The sequence below is a fragment of the Triticum aestivum genome, chromosome 4B (genome assembly GCF_018294505.1).
Source record: "Triticum aestivum cultivar Chinese Spring chromosome 4B, IWGSC CS RefSeq v2.1, whole genome shotgun sequence".
Taxonomy (NCBI): domain Eukaryota; kingdom Viridiplantae; phylum Streptophyta; class Magnoliopsida; order Poales; family Poaceae; genus Triticum; species Triticum aestivum.
Window position 1 is genome coordinate 363,026,853 of NC_057804.1, and position 15,600 is coordinate 363,042,452.

Below are 15,600 nucleotides of genomic sequence, written 5' to 3' on the forward strand. Positions count from 1 at the left end.
GCCTCGGCCACGGCCATGACGATGCCGCGGTCCTGACACCCACGGCCGCCGCTGCTGGGGGCGCCGTATCCCGGCGAACCTGCAGGCGAGGCACTGCAGACCCCGTGCACAGCCCCCCGTGTGCTGCAACCGCTAAAAAAAAGCTTCGAACTCTAGATGAAAAGCTTCAACCGGATATAAAAAAAGCTGCAAGCGTTTAGTGCCATAGAGAAAAGCTACAACCGTCTACAGAAAATGCTACAACCTTCGATGAAAAAAGCTTCAACCGAACGATAGAGGAAGATTTCACCCAGGCGTTGCTCAAAACGAAAAAAGTTTCAACAAGCTTCTACCGTAAGGGGAAAAAGCTTCAACCGGCAGCGAAAAAAGCTACCACCGGCGGTAATTTTTGCTACAACCACCGGGGGTCGTCGCCGGCCACACTTTCGTCGTCTCCTTGGTTGTAGCAAAAATGGCCATTGGTTTGTAGCATTTTCGACGTGCCGTTTGCAGCAAAATCGTGTATAAAAAGCTTCAACCGTGAAAAAATATCTTCGAGCGGCGGGGAAAAAGCTTCAACCGATGTGTGAAAATGCTTCAACGGTTTTGTGAAAAGCTTAAACCTTGAAAAAAGCTTCAACGGCCATGGAAAAAAAGCTTCAACCTGGCATGGCAGTCGACGGCATGGGTGGTGTTGTATTGCCACCGAGCTACAGCCATCGCCACGCGGAGCTGCAACTAGAGAGGTGCAGCTGTTGCATGGGTGGAGCTGGGGGACGAGGGCGGCGACCGGTGACGAGGATGGCCGGTGAGGGCGGCGACTGCGACGAGGACGGCGACCGGCGACGAGGGCGCCGCGTTGGTGCTTCAAGCTCGGTCGTTTCTCTCGCGGGGGTGTGGCGGGGCGTCGGCGGCGCTCGAGGGCATTCCAAAATTCATCGTGGGGAAGGGGGAGGGCGCGACTGCGAGGAGGACGAAGCGGGGAACAGATCTGAACGGTGTTTACCGTTGGATCGGGCGGCCAGGGCTGGACCGGCCCAACCATTCGGCCGGTGCGCCGGCGCCTATCGTCGCCCATTAGCCATTGGATTATTTCAAACTTCCATATGGACGTATGGTCCATATGAAAGTGAGAGTATATTCAGTTTTCTACAACTACATCCCTTTAAACATTAAGGTATACTGTATTTTGTATAGAAAAGTCAAACATTTGCACTTTCATCAAGACTATAGAAAAAAAATCTACCTCTACAATACCAAATAAACACATATGAACTGAAATGTGTGAACAAACAAACTAAAACATGTCTATATACATTCAATTTAGAAAAGTTAAAACATCTTATATATATATATATATATATATATATATATATATATATATATATATATATATATATATATATATATATATATATATATATATATATAACGGAGGGGGTACATTTGTGACAGGAGGCCAATTAACCTGCAAGTGAATCATCATGTTCGTTTCATGCGCTTAACTAAATCCAGGCAATCATAGCACTCAGCAAGTAGTAGACAGCTTTTATCATGTGGCAATTAGTTGACAGATTAAGCTTCTCCCTGTTTATTTTTTTCAGCTTATGCCTGATTCGTTGTGCTTTTTCTCTCTCAATAAAATAAATCTGTTTCTTTTCTAATTGATGGAAAACAAATTGGTTTTTTGCGGCAAAAGAATAAATAAATTGGTTTCGAGCTTTGTTTTACGGCGATAGTTTCGAAGTGATATTTGTTCGGAACGTTCTTTCAGTGCTGTCCACTCAGGGTTGCTCCACTTATACCGTCGATGATGCGAACTGACGAGCTCATGGGTTAGCTGAAAGTTAGTGATGTCTGAGCAAGCCTCAGGCTGGGGATCACGTCTAAACTCAAATCCAAAGCTTAAACAAGGAAAGCTAATCAACTACTGCTAGGCAATCAGATAAGGACTAAGTGTGACTCCATTGTGGATCCAACTAGGAAGCATGCTCCACACACACTACTCCTGAACAAATGATGCAACACATGAGCCAATAATATTAGTGCATGCTCTATCGAATGCAACCAAAAAATCGATCTAATGAAAGAGACTAGATAATACATTTATACGTCAACACATACCAACTCTTTTTTCCCTCAATAGAGCATCTACTTGCTCAAGACATTTATTTTCTAGAAGAGAGGCAGTCCAGCTAAAGTAAATTGATTAAGGTGAAAGTTACATGATTTGTTACAAAATACTCTCTCCGTCTCAAAAAAAGTGATACTTATTTTGGGACGGACGGAGTAGGTATCATCTACCGATAAAAGGAGAAATCACGGCAATACGACACAGATACACATGACATTTGATGACATAGTTCAACCAAAGCATACCTCTCTATAAGCCCTTAATGAAGCATATCATGCAAAGTTTAGTGTGTGTGTGTGATGAAGCTGATTAGCATTAGAAGGGAGAACGCGTGCACCAAATATGGTGTGCAACTTTATCAAGCTAGGCCAGATTGAATAAATACGGGCCAAAACAAATCTGCGCAGTTGTCAAACTTTCTTCGGATAATGTATAGCACTATCTATAATGCATAGAACTCGAACCAGCATACTGGCACATACTTCCTCCGTTCCAAAATAAATGTCTCAATCTTAATACAACTTTGTATTAAAGTTAGTATATAAAGTTGAGACACTTATTTTTGGACCGAGGGAGTACATGATACATGATTTGTTGTTAATTCATTTGCCCATGCCACTGGTTGTTTTTAATGTCTCGTCGCAATTGACACTACTTGTTTGATTGAGATCGCTATGGTGTGTTCCCTAATCAATGTCACACCACGTATATGCCTGAATCCAATCCATGGTTTGTTTAAGAGAAATGCTGCCATGTCTGACTACTTGCCCAACTGCTTTCATTTCAGCTACTTTCGTTAATCCCCTAAAAAATTCGTTAATTTACGTAGACAGCGGAGATTCTGAACAGCCGGGGGCACATCCATATCCTCCTAAGTACTCCCTTCGTCTGAAAATACTTGTCATCAAAATAGATAAAAGGAGATGTATCTAGATGTATTTTAGTTCTAAATACATCTCTCTTTATTCATTTTGATGACAAGTATTTTTGGACGGAGGGAGTAGGAAGGCAGAAGAAGCACTCAATCGACACACATGGAACACGGGTTCAGTTCAACCCATGTTCTGTTTTGTACTCCCTCCGTCCGAAAATACTTGTCATCAAAATGAATAAAAAAGGATGCACCTAAAACTAAAATACTTCTAAATACATCTTCTTTAATCCATTTTGATGACAAGTATTTCCGGACGGAGGGAGTAACTACTACTCCCTTGGTTCACAAATATATGATGTTCTACTCCCTCCGGTCTATATTATTTGTCGCTGAAATAAACGTATCTAGACGAGATTTTTTTTTTCTGAATCAGACGTACATAGATACATTCTAGTGTGTTTGTTCACTCATTTCAATCTGTATATAATATATGTTGAAATATCCAAAAGCATCTTATACTGAACGGAGGAAGTATGTTTGGATGAGTAGATGTGACTTGTGAAGCAAAGTAAACTAGCGCGCTGGTTGCCGGGTTTCGATGGTCTCTTCCAACGCCGGATTTGAACACCCCTAGCAGTATGTAGCAGTTAAAAACATGTCTAAATCAATCAAACAAACTGCAGTAACAATGTTGTTTTAGGATGCATCGAAGCGAAGAGGCAGATACAACAAACGTTATCGCTTGTATCCCTCGCTTCTGTTTTGGTCTTCTTTCGTCTTTCCAACGGCACGTCTAGGTTCAATGAACCAGGTAGAATTCCGAGGCACTCACCACTCACACTCAGACTCTGGTAGGCACTAGTAGGTACAGTAAAGTTACGTTGGCTAAAACTAGACCACGACGTCTCGTACCGTTCATCATGCCTGTGAGCCCAACAACCCTGATCGCAAAAGGGAAACTGTCCAGATTCATGGGAACAGCAAGCTGCTAACCGTAGCCCCTTCTCTTCCCGGTGATGCGAAATACTCCTACTAATAATAACCCAATCCCTGCAAACCAGCATCCATTTCGAGCACTCGCGTGTGAGATTGCCCAATAAGCGCTCAAAAAGATTCATAGCCAATTAGCTGCCGGTAACTGCGGTCTTGTATTTTGGCAATAGAGTCGCAGATTGATTGATAGTAGTATTTCATTCCCAAGAGAGTAGCTTTCGCAGGTTATAAACCCCTCCCGCCACACCCCGTCTCTCTCGTGAACCCTTCCTCCTCTCCTACACTCGACTCAAGGGAAGTGAATCACACCGGGTGATCGTAACATATTCCATTCAGGTGGGCAGTAGAGATGCTGGGGGCTAGGAGATCGTTCTCTAGGCTCGCCGCGGCGGTTAGGACGCCGGTGGACGTGCCGAGAATGCCGGCGTTCGACCACGTGCCGCTGCCCTACGACGGGCCGAGCGCCGTCGAGATCGCCAGGAAGCGCGCCGAGTTCCTCAGCCCCTCCCTGTTCCATTTCTACTCCAAGCCCGTCAGTGTTCTTTCTCGATCGATCTCTCTGTTGAAACCATCTAACAAAGTACGAGTACGTAGAATAAAATTCTGTTGCAACTCTTGTCAACAAATTAATGGCCCTTTGCAGCTCAACATTGTGGAGGGGAAGAAACAGTACCTCTACGACGAGCACGGGCGGCGCTACCTGGACGCGTTCGCCGGCATCGCCACCGTGTGCTGCGGCCACACCCACCCCGAAATCATCGACGCCATCACCGCGCAGGCCAACCTCCTGCAGCACTCCACCGTGCTCTACCTCAACCACGCCATCGCAGACTTCGCCGAGGCGCTGGCCGCCAAGATGCCCGGCGATCTCAAGGCACGCACGCACGCACATAATAAATTGAACAAACTGCTGCACACGCGTCACTACTGTTTTTGCATTATTATTACTTGTCGCGTATACAAAGTAACGTGACGTTGCGGGGGGTGCATGCTGGACGATAGGTCGTCTTCTTCACCAACTCCGGCACGGAGGCCAACGAACTGGCCATGATGATGGCTCGGCTGTACACCGGCTCCCACGATATCATATCTCTCCGCAACTCCTACCACGGCAACGCCTCCGGCACCATGGGTGCCACCGCACAGAAGAACTGGAAGTTCAATGTTGTTCAGGTACGTACGTAGTAGTATGATCAAAAGATTCGCCGGAAGCGGCATGAGAGTAGAATACAGTAGTGATCCTTGGTGCCCGGAACACTGAACCTTTTCTTTGATCGCTTGCTCAAGAGCGGCGTGCACCATGCCGTTAACCCGGACCCCTACAGAGGCGCCTTCGGCTCGGACGGCGAGAAGTACGCGCGAGACGTCAAGGAGATCATCGACTTCGGTACCACGGGCCACGTCGCCGGCTTCATATCCGAAGCTATCCAGGTACGTCACTGTCAGTCACCAGAACAGAGCAGAGCGTCCTCCCATGGGCGGGGCGGCAGTGGTAGTGCACATGACGTGAGCATAGCTGAGGCTTTCCCTTTGGCTTGCAGGGTGTTGGTGGGATCGTGGAGGTGGCGCCTGGCTACCTGCCCCTGGCGTACGACGCCGTGAGGAAGGCCGGCGGCCTCTGCATCGCCGACGAGGTCCAGGCGGGCTTCGCGCGCGTCGGCAGCCACTTCTGGGGGTTCGAGACCCATGACGTGATCCCTGACATAGTGACCATGGCAAAGGTGCACGAAACAACTAGACGGGCGCACACATAGCACACTTCCTGACCACTTGTTTACAATTGCCACGCAGGGCATCGGCAACGGCATCCCTCTGGGCGCCGTGGTGACTACGCCGGAGATCGCGCAGGTCCTGACCAGGCGGTCCTACTTCAACACGTTCGGCGGCAACCCGTTGTGCACGGCCGGTGGGCTCGCCGTCCTCAAGGTGCTCGACATGGAGAGGCTCCAGGAGAACGCCTTCATCGTCGGCGCCTACCTCAAAGACCGCCTCCGCGGCCTCCAGGAGAAGCACCAAAGTTTGTGCATGCATCTTACTCCTAGTACATACTCACCACCCGGCATCGTTAGAGACATTAAAAACGGTGGGTTGGCTCTAACTTTTTTGCTCTTGCAGTCATCGGCGACGTGAGGGGAACAGGTTTCATGCTTGGCGTCGAGCTTGTGACCGACCGGCAGCTCAAGACCCCGGCCAAAGACGAGATTTGCCAGGCCATGGAGCACATGAAAGGTACTAGTGCGTACTACTCCTACTTGGTTTGGAACAACTTCTTTGTGTCTAACACTGAGCACTGAGGGTGTGTTTGGTAGGGTGTATGAGCCCAAGAGTTTCCTTCTTCTCAGACCCACTTTTAAGTGTTTGGTAGAGTGTATAAAGAATGCATGAGTTCACACTAGCTTAGCACAAATACACTAGAAGCATGCATGAAGAGAGCATGCATGAAGAGGGAACAACTACGCTGAGACGAGAACGCAACCAAACACACCCTAACTTGCTGGTTTGGAGTGCAGATATGGGCGTTTTGGTCGGAAAGGGGGGCTTTTACGGCAACGTGTTCAGAATCACTCCCCCTCTGTGCTTCACCAAGGAAGACGCTGGTAAGTTGTTTCATCCACTTTGATTCTTGTGCTGTGTAATACATACAGTATTTGTGTACAAGTTTATTTTTTGCGAATGAGTATTTGTGTACAAGTTGCACATAAAATTGACTGGATCCTTGTTTTTGGTGGTGATGAATGCAGATTTCTTCGTCGATGTGATGGACATAGCGCTGTCAAAGCTCTGAGCTTCCCAACCAGCACTTGCGATGGGGTCCCTGCCCATGTCGAAGAAACTCAACTAAAACCTGAATTTAACGGAAGTCGCCACAGTTTGCTTCTGTTTACCTTACATCGTGTAGTGAAGCACACGAAATTTGGCCTGATGCAGCTTGTATAAGACCTTTACTTGCCTTTGAAACTACAGAGATCCCAAAACGATCCACATCAGCGCATACTAAATCCGGTCATCCGCTTCTGTGCTTGTACTTCTGCGTAACTAGGGCTGCAAGTCCAATACAGCATACTTTAATAATTGAATCAAAAGCGTTAATACATGAAAATTCCCACCTTGATCTTTGTCTCCTTTATTTGTATGGATAGTATTCGACATTCATTTTGCTTTTTACCCATGTGTATTCGTTAAACGAGGGCCTAATACTACAGCAGATTTCCATTCGAGGACTCAAAACCAAAGAAACAATTGCAATTTTGGCAGTATGTCTCTTTCATTTGTCTCCCGGGTTCATTTTGAAGGAGATAGAAGGGAAGAAACCCTTAATTATTATTTTTAGAACGAAGGCTCAAGCAGAACCTGGCTTTGAATTAACAAAGCCATCAACCGGCCAGGAATTACAACCGCCCATACAGCGAGAAAGAAAAACAAAGAAACTTAGAACGGAAGATACAAGGTGCTACAATAGCAGCCTACAAGCACCACAACAGAAAGCACAAAAAAATTCTACAGGAAAACTAGCTTAATGTTGAAGGAGCCCTTTGATGCGAATGAAACACCGAAGCATGACAGCGGGATAACTTCAAGAGGAAATCCCGCCTAGTGAAGATGAACACACCCTCATCTCCTTCGAAAGGAGACCACCGTCACCGAACCTTCCTTCTCCAATTCCGAAGGGGACCCCTGCCCCTCACCCTGGATCGAAGGGCGCCGGACCGTTGAAAATTGGAGCAACTCATCCTAGGGCAAGGAACGGTATAGATTCTGGAGCACCTTGGGAGATTCTCAGCGTGACCAACCTACTATGCAAAGATTGCTAGGAGAAGAGCCCATCTGCAGCTCACTGGATCATACACGAAGAAGTGAAGCTGCCGAAGGACGAGGGCGCCGATGGAACAAATAGCGGAGTTGATAAGCGACCGTAGCTGAGATAAGATCAATGCTCAATGAATTAAGTACCATGTCCAGACCGCCCACACCGTGTTGCTGCTAACTGGGAGAGGAACCCCATCCCCTCCCCTACCACACCGTGTTGCTGCACACACACACACACACACACACACACACACACACACACACACACGACATGTCTACAGACAATTACAAGGAGCTAATCTTGCGAAAATTGGCACCCCGACGCTACCTCCAACTGCCATGTCGTTGCTCGCCAGAAAACCACATCGAAACACCAGTGCACACCCCCAACTCGCCCAAGACGGCACCTTCAGGAAGGCGACGACGCATGCCATGCCGCTGCCGCCAATCCCAGAACTGGTAAGGTTTTCACCCGGGTATAAGAAGGGAGGGGGCGGGGACCGAACCTCGACGGCTCCTCCGAGAAGAGGAGCGGCGCCAGCAGGCGTCGCCGCCGTCATGACCGGAAAGCCGGCCAAAGATTTCTCTCGGACCGATCTCACACCTCCGACATCCCCACCTTCCATGGATCTGGCGACCAGCGGCCGCCACGGACCACATCCAGCAGGGAAAAGGCGAAGGAAGGGGGAGGAAGGACCTCCAGATCTGACTCACAGCCAAGGGCACCAGGCCACCCGTCGCGACCTGCACCCGACGCCTCCACCGCTTGCCGCCCGCACGGCCAAGGGGGAGGAGGAGCACCAACGAGCGCCGCTTGCTGCAGAGTTGGCGTCGCCGCACCACCCAAGGCCACCGCCTCGGCTTCCGAAGCCCTCCGTGAGAAGACGAAGCAGCAAGGCCTCGCCGCCGCCTTCCTTGGCAGTCGTGCAGCCTTCGCTGGCAACCCCTCTGGCGGCGGCGAGGAGTGGAAGGGAGGCGGAGGGGGTTCGATGGCTAGGGTTGAGTCGCCGCTCGCGTCGCCCCAAGTGGAGCGAAGCGGGGCCCGGGAGGGGATATCTGCAAAACCTTTTAATTAATCTTTTGCCTCCGTTTTAAAAAAGAACAATTCGAGGTCTAATATCACAGTGCACTCCAGCCAAAACTGACGCTCTGTGTACCTCAAAAGATCTTTTCAATACATCGATGAGGGCATCATGGTTCCTTACATCTAGCTTGCCACCAAAATGGCCCTATTAGAGCATTGCATGTGTTACCCTTGATTCTGGATGCCAAATTGGAGACATGCTCCTGACATTGCCCTTATTTCCTCCTAAACGAACGGGAGAGACAAATAAAAGGGGTATATATGGCGGATCCAGGGCGTGTGCACGTGGTGCGTGTTGCGGGTCAGCTAGACCAGGTGAAACACTCGGCCCCATGTGGGGCAACATGGGGCAGCTACGTGAGGCCACCGGATTAATAGTGCGTGTTCATGCGGTTCGGGCACATTATCGATATTGTAGGTGTTGCGACTTTGTTCGCCAGATAGGTGTCTTCGGGTTGATCCTTGTATTCATTCTACCAGACTCTGTTGAATAATGATAAACATGATTGCATGCATTGATTGATGCGGAGGCCGGGGGTTATCCTCCTTTTTTGAAGAAAAAAGGCGGAAATACCAGTAGCAAAGGGAGTGCACTTCAAACATTAGGTAAACGATCCATACCGGCCAACCGCCCAAGGTGGTGGTATGGTGTGCGGAATTGTCCTTAGGAAATTAGCTAAGTTACTATACCAATCATCATCGCAAGTTTATATGTGGGAGATGTCTCTGCTACCATGTAATTCCTTACTTGGAATTTTTATGCACTTATGATTGGAACTATTAGCGAGCATCCGCAACTACTAACAAGTTCATGAAGGTAAAAATCTAACCATAGCGTTAAGATATATTGGTCCCACTTTAATCCAGTATGTACCAATTTTCATGGTCTGGAGAGGTTTCAATCACTCATGCCCCCATATGCATAGTCCTATCAGTGTACTACTAGCCTAAGATATGATCCATGGGCGCACTCAAATGATGGGCACCAAAGGACATTAATATGACCACAAGCAACTCAAACAATCATGGAAATTCACTAATTAACCGATAGGACAACGATAGTCCGCTCAAACACAACGAAGACGTGAAATCATCATATAATAATCCATAGCATCCAACACCATGCTCAAGTAGGGAATTACAGTGGGTTGAGAAAGGTGATGAAACTGTTGATGAAGATGACGACCGACGCGATGATGGTTTCCCTAGCGGCACTTCGGAGCCATCAGGAGAGAGAGGGAGAGAGTCTCCCCCTCCGGCTTCTTCCTCCATGCCCCCCTAGATGGGGAGAGGTTCTCCCATCTGGTCCTTGGCCACCATGACTACCGGAGGGGCGGGAGCTCCTCCGAGATTCGATCTCTTCTCTATGTGGTTCTCCGCTTTTCGGCACTGTTTTTTTTGGCCAAACGCAATTTATTTTATTGCTGGAGATCTGTAACTCCGATTTGCCTGAAATTTTGAGTGGATTTTTTCATAAAATTAGCTTTCTTGCGGTAAAAGAAGGGCTCCAACCGACATCCACCGCCCTCCACCTATCCATGTGGGGCCCTTGGGCACTATCTTGCGTTGATTCCTTTGCCCAAAAATCACATATATCCCTAGGGCGAGCCACCCAAGCTTGTGGTCCCTCGAGCCTCCGCTTGCCCTACCTCCAAGTCCATAAGTACCGTCTTCTCGAGAGAAAAATCAGGGAGGAAGAATTATCGCGTTTTACGATACGAAGCCGCTGTCACCTCCCGTTCTTTATCGGGATGGCTGATCTGGAGTTCGTTCGGGGCTCTGGAGAGGGGGATCCGTCGCCATCGTCATCAACAACCCTTCTTCATCAACAATTTCATGATGCTAACCACTGGGAGTGAGTAATTTCTTCATAGGCTTGCTGGACGGGGATGAAGATGGATGATATCCTATATACTTAAGAAGTTCATCCCCACTACTTGTATTATCTCAATATGCAACCTATCCACCTCAACGATATGCCACGTCAGCACACACTAAATGTTTTCTTGAGATATCCGTAATCCACATCTACCATTTTTAAAAAGTTGCTCCCCACTTCTACTTATTCTTTCATCATGCACACTATCCACATCAGCTTTATGCCATGTCATCAATCAGTTTGCAAAGTCACCATAATCATCATAAGCGTTCAGTTTTTTGTAAAGAGCAGGGAAGAAATAAAAGAGAATAATATCTTTCCCTGGCACGAACCGAACAATTATTACTCAATCACTTTTCATTCCCGTCTCTTCATTACTCCAATCTCATCCCTTCCCCTTCTCTCGCCCATTCGCCGACGTTCAGGATCCAAGCAGCAGCCCCTGCAGCGAAGGTTGTTCTCGTGTGCTCATGTGTTATGTATTCGTTCTTCGTTTGCCATCGCCGCCGCAGCCCCGATTCCAGTGGGACGCTCTGTTCTGGGCTTCCTCATGCCGGCCGCATCAGACGTGCCTGGTGCGGCCATCGCCGTCGCAGCCCCGATTCCAGTGGGACGCTCTACTCTGGGCTTGCTCACGCCAGCGGCATCGGACGCGCCTGTTGCGGCACTCGTCTTGCGGCACTCGTCGCCGCAGCCCCGATTACAGTGGGACGCTCTGCTCCGGACTTCCTCACGCCAGCGGCATTGGATGCGCCTGGTGCTGCCATCCTTGCGCGGCCGAGTATAGTTGTGCACATGAGTTGCTTTGCTCTATGTCATTCTCTCACTTCTGACTTGGACAATCTGGGGCAAAAGAAGCCGGTAGGCAATCCCATCCAGATCATCATCTCGCTAAGGTACACAAGATGAGTTCCTTCATGACTTCTATTACCACTGATTCCCTTTTCTCAGAGAAACGGTAGCACTGGTGGCCTGCATCATTGTCAGGCGCAGACTCGCACAAGTACAGGGTTGTGATTGACAAACACATCAGGTTGCGATCCTCAGCGTACGCCAACGTTTTCTGATCGTGTGATAGATGTGTTGTTCACTAACAAAAATGCTAGCATCACCAAATAAGATTTTTTTGACGAAAAGCAGCCAGTGCTGATTTCATTTAGTAAGAGGAAGAGCCAAGAGTGGCAGTAGCAGTTACAGGTGTCTAAGCAAAATAGAGAGAAAGGAAGGAAAGAAAGGAAGAGTCTATGTAATGTAAGCTATTTTCTAATCAGGTGACATCCACATTGCCCCAGCTAGGCCGGCGGTTCTCCAAGAGTTGAGCTCGTTACAAATTTTCGTGAGTAGCACCGAGGTGTTGCAAGCCTTGTTTTTGAAAATGCGATTGTTCCGTTCCTTCCATATCTTCCACCAGGCACAAATGAATAAAGTGCAGATCTTTGTGGCTGTGGCCGGTGCCCTGTTTTGGATTGATTTAAACCACCAGTCTTCGAGGTTTGGTTCAGTGCTGATCGGCGGGTCCATGGGATCACCAAATAAAATCTCTCTCTTTCTTTTGATGACACTTGACGTGGTTAATTGCTTGATTGTATATGATTTAAAGGTATAGACAGGATAAAATTTGGGCCTATGTTGTCTTCCAATCTCTGAATCTTTCATATTTGTGTTAGATTCGATTGTTTTGAAATTTTGAATTGGATGGGTTGACTAATAAGGGAAGCAGCTTCACACACATGCAATGAAGGGAGCACGTGACAACCTACAAGCGAAATCTGGGAGAAAAGTAACTGTAAGTTCTCCTGCATCTACTGTTCTTTGTGTTATCTAAGCTGATCTTCCTCTCTCTCCCTCTCCCTCTCTCTCTCTGCAAGTGCAGTTATGAAGGCAAACCTGCAATAGTTTGGTCTGTTAAATGTCTCCATTTGACTTTCTTCCATTATCCTTTCAATTAACGAGAGTACCCGGTCAATAAAATTAAATCCTACAAAACAGTCAAAAACACATGCATGACCAATTTGTTTTATTTTGTTCTCTGAAATTTGAGAGTGTCAGGCGAGATGTAATGCAATTCCTTCCCATGTCCTCCAAACTACCGATGACATTTTGCCATTTGACATCTTTAGGCTGGCCATAGTGGGGTAACATAAGTAGTATCATGTACTTGGAAATCACAAACATGCTTATGTGACAGACAATTAAAAAAGAAAGAGATGGCTATAGTAATATAGGTAGATACCGTAACATAATAAATGTGATGCTACTATGTATCATGCATAGCAATAAATGAGACCACCTATGATACTCCCTCTCTCTCAGTTTACAGGATGCAGGGGTGGTGGTTAGTGGGCGGCGGTCGGTGGTGGCAGGTGGGCGACACATCTCCGGGAGAAATCCTTGCTTCGATCTTCACCGGAGCCGACGATGGTGGCGCCCGCGGGTGCCGCTATCTTTCTTGAAAGGGTCGTCGTGGAGGTGCTCCTTCTCTCCATGGCTTGGGCTCCGGAGGGAAACCTCAGATCCGATGGATCGGGCGATGTAGGCGTCTTCGCGTCTTTCTCCTCCTTGGGGGCATCGTCTCGGAGCCGGCAACGACTGAGAGACTGGAGGATGATGGCATCTTCGCCGTTGATGGTGGCATCTTCGTCGCGTGGTTTGCTGAAGCGGGGCGCTGGTTTCTGTTTGGCAACGACAATGGCGTCGAGAAGAGCTTGGGTTGCGGCGTGGTCTTCGGTAGTTGGTTCTTCCTGGCGTGTCCGAGGTGCTCTTTTGGGCATGGTCGGCGCAAGTCCTGCATATTTTCCTTGTGTCGCTCGTCGTCAATGTCGGAGCTGTTGGTTGCTTGTGTGTGTGGCCATCCATTGGCATGTGCCGTCATGGCTTCTGTTCATGCGGGTGGCCAGGTTGGCCGGTGATGCCCATGTCATGTGGGTTGTATTGTATCGGTTTTACCCGGTTTTCCGTCAATTAACCGGGCAACTCTCTTCTTAATCAATGAAAATGGCTTGAGTCTTCCGTCAATTAACCGGATTTAAGCCAAAACTGACCTGTCCAGGGTATGTGCCATCCAGCCCATGTAATTAACCCATTAGGCCGCTCTCCCTTGAAAAAAACACATTAGGCCGCTCAAGTTCATCTTTGCCATGAGTCTTATCGCCGCCGCTATGTCTTCCACTCGCCGCCATGATCGACACGCTTCCTACCCCATGGCCTTGAAACGGTAGCCAAAAATCCCGTGGCCATGAAACGGCAGCCAAAAATGCATATTTTTTTGACGAAAAACAGCATTGTGCTGATTTCATTCATTAAGATAGGATAAGACACCCCAAGAAATAAAAATGCATATGAAACGGTGGCATTCATCGCCCCTGATTAACTCGCCCTCCATTACCCTGCAAATACGAGCGAACGCCGCGTCCGTTTTTAAAAGATGCATGTACTACCATCGTCATCGGCCCTGCACGGCTGCCCGCGTCATACTCTCCCAAACTGGCCTCCACTCCCGTAGGTGGACGCTACCTATTTTCAGTCATCCCCGGTTTTCCTATCCCCGAGCTTAAGCTTTCTGAATTTGAAAGCATTGCCCTCATCCATGAAAAAGATCACACAATCCCAGTATTATTTTCTGGTATGTATATGTACAGTTGATTATATTCATTTCTAACATAATTAATCTGTCATTTCTAGAGTTTGATCTCTAAATTCTTGAAGATGGGGCAAAGAGAGTAGTAGTTGGTAATTTTACCCTGAATCGGTGCCTCTAGCTACCCGATGAACCGACCTGAAAGAGCATAGTTCAGTTTCGTTATATGATGATTCACAACTAAGTGCCCCTTCTTAGATCATGTTGGTCTCTAATTTGGTGAGTTATCTCTCTCGGTCCACACCTTGCAGCCTTGGCGTTTGATTTTTTTGCCCACTATTCATTGATTTTTTTCAGATTGCACTCACACTCCATCGGTGTTAGAAGAACTGCCGCCAATGGCAAGTGCATTGGTGGTTATCTCAAAATCAATCCCATGGAGGATGGAGCAGCCTCCGTATTCAATCTCAACTCTGCCTAAAGAATTCTGGTTTGGGCATGCATGTATCCTGGGCGTATTAGTTGTCCAGTTCAGTGATCACGCTGGAGTATAATTTTAGATATTCGCCTTATGGTTATATCTTCTTTGTGGATTAAGCATTGGCAGCGGGAGTTTATATTACCGCTAGAATATATATCATCTTATGTTTTTAGAAAAGGAAAAATACTATCATCTTATGTAAATCTGAATTAATCTTTATGTATGGGAACATGGAGCATGGAAGAATGCAGGGGAACTGAAATATCACTTAATATTTATAGAGTTAGACACCACTTACCAGCTTAACCTTGATTATTTTTTTTTCGAAAAGGAGGTTAAACCCCCGGCCTCTACATCAATCGATGCATGCAGTCATTTTTATTAGTTACTTCCTCCGTTCTTAAATATTTGTCTTTCTAGAGATTTCAACAAGTGACTACATACGGAGCAAAATGAGTGAATCTACACTCTAAAATATGTCTATATACATCTGTATGTGGTAGTCCATTGTAATCTCTAAAAAGACAAATATTTAGGAACGGAGGGAGTATTTCACAAAGGTCTGACAAGAACATACATCAATCCATCCGAAACCACCACTCACACCTACACATTCAATAATGTGGAGTGCTCTCACTCCTCGTATCTAAAACCAGTGTCGTCGTCGATCCATCCCCATAACGTATCAAGACCAACAGCCGGTGCAGCCTACCTAAAGCGCACACCACATGCATACATTTTAGAAGCCGCCATCATTGTCGGACCACTGACCCATCTTCAGGAGAGAGATCC

At 47.4% G+C, this 15,600-nt stretch overlaps 1 protein-coding gene and 1 long non-coding RNA gene across 3 annotated transcripts; both read left to right on the forward strand.

Annotated features, from left to right (window-relative positions):
* The first annotated feature begins 4,037 nt into the window (after window positions 1-4,037).
* LOC123094831 (alanine--glyoxylate aminotransferase 2 homolog 3, mitochondrial) lies at window positions 4,038-7,089 on the forward strand. Of its 2 annotated transcripts, none has more exons than XM_044516714.1 (9): window positions 4,038-4,512; window positions 4,624-4,854; window positions 4,983-5,153; window positions 5,268-5,411; window positions 5,522-5,701; window positions 5,772-6,021; window positions 6,096-6,209; window positions 6,491-6,577; window positions 6,722-7,089. In XM_044516714.1, exons 1-9 carry the CDS (start codon window positions 4,330-4,332, stop codon window positions 6,763-6,765), a joined length of 1,404 nt encoding a protein of 467 aa, XP_044372649.1. In that variant the 5' UTR covers window positions 4,038-4,329; the 3' UTR covers window positions 6,766-7,089. The 2 variants fall into 2 exon arrangements, with proteins under 2 accessions (XP_044372649.1, XP_044372650.1); XM_044516715.1 differs by having other exon boundaries at window positions 4,048-4,512; window positions 5,772-5,997.
* A 4,009-nt stretch (window positions 7,090-11,098) lies between these two features.
* LOC123092188 (uncharacterized) lies at window positions 11,099-13,745 on the forward strand. Its single transcript, XR_006444395.1, has 2 exons — window positions 11,099-12,536; window positions 13,064-13,745. It is a non-coding gene; the product is annotated as an uncharacterized lncRNA (long non-coding RNA).
* The last annotated feature ends 1,855 nt before the right edge of the window (window positions 13,746-15,600 follow it).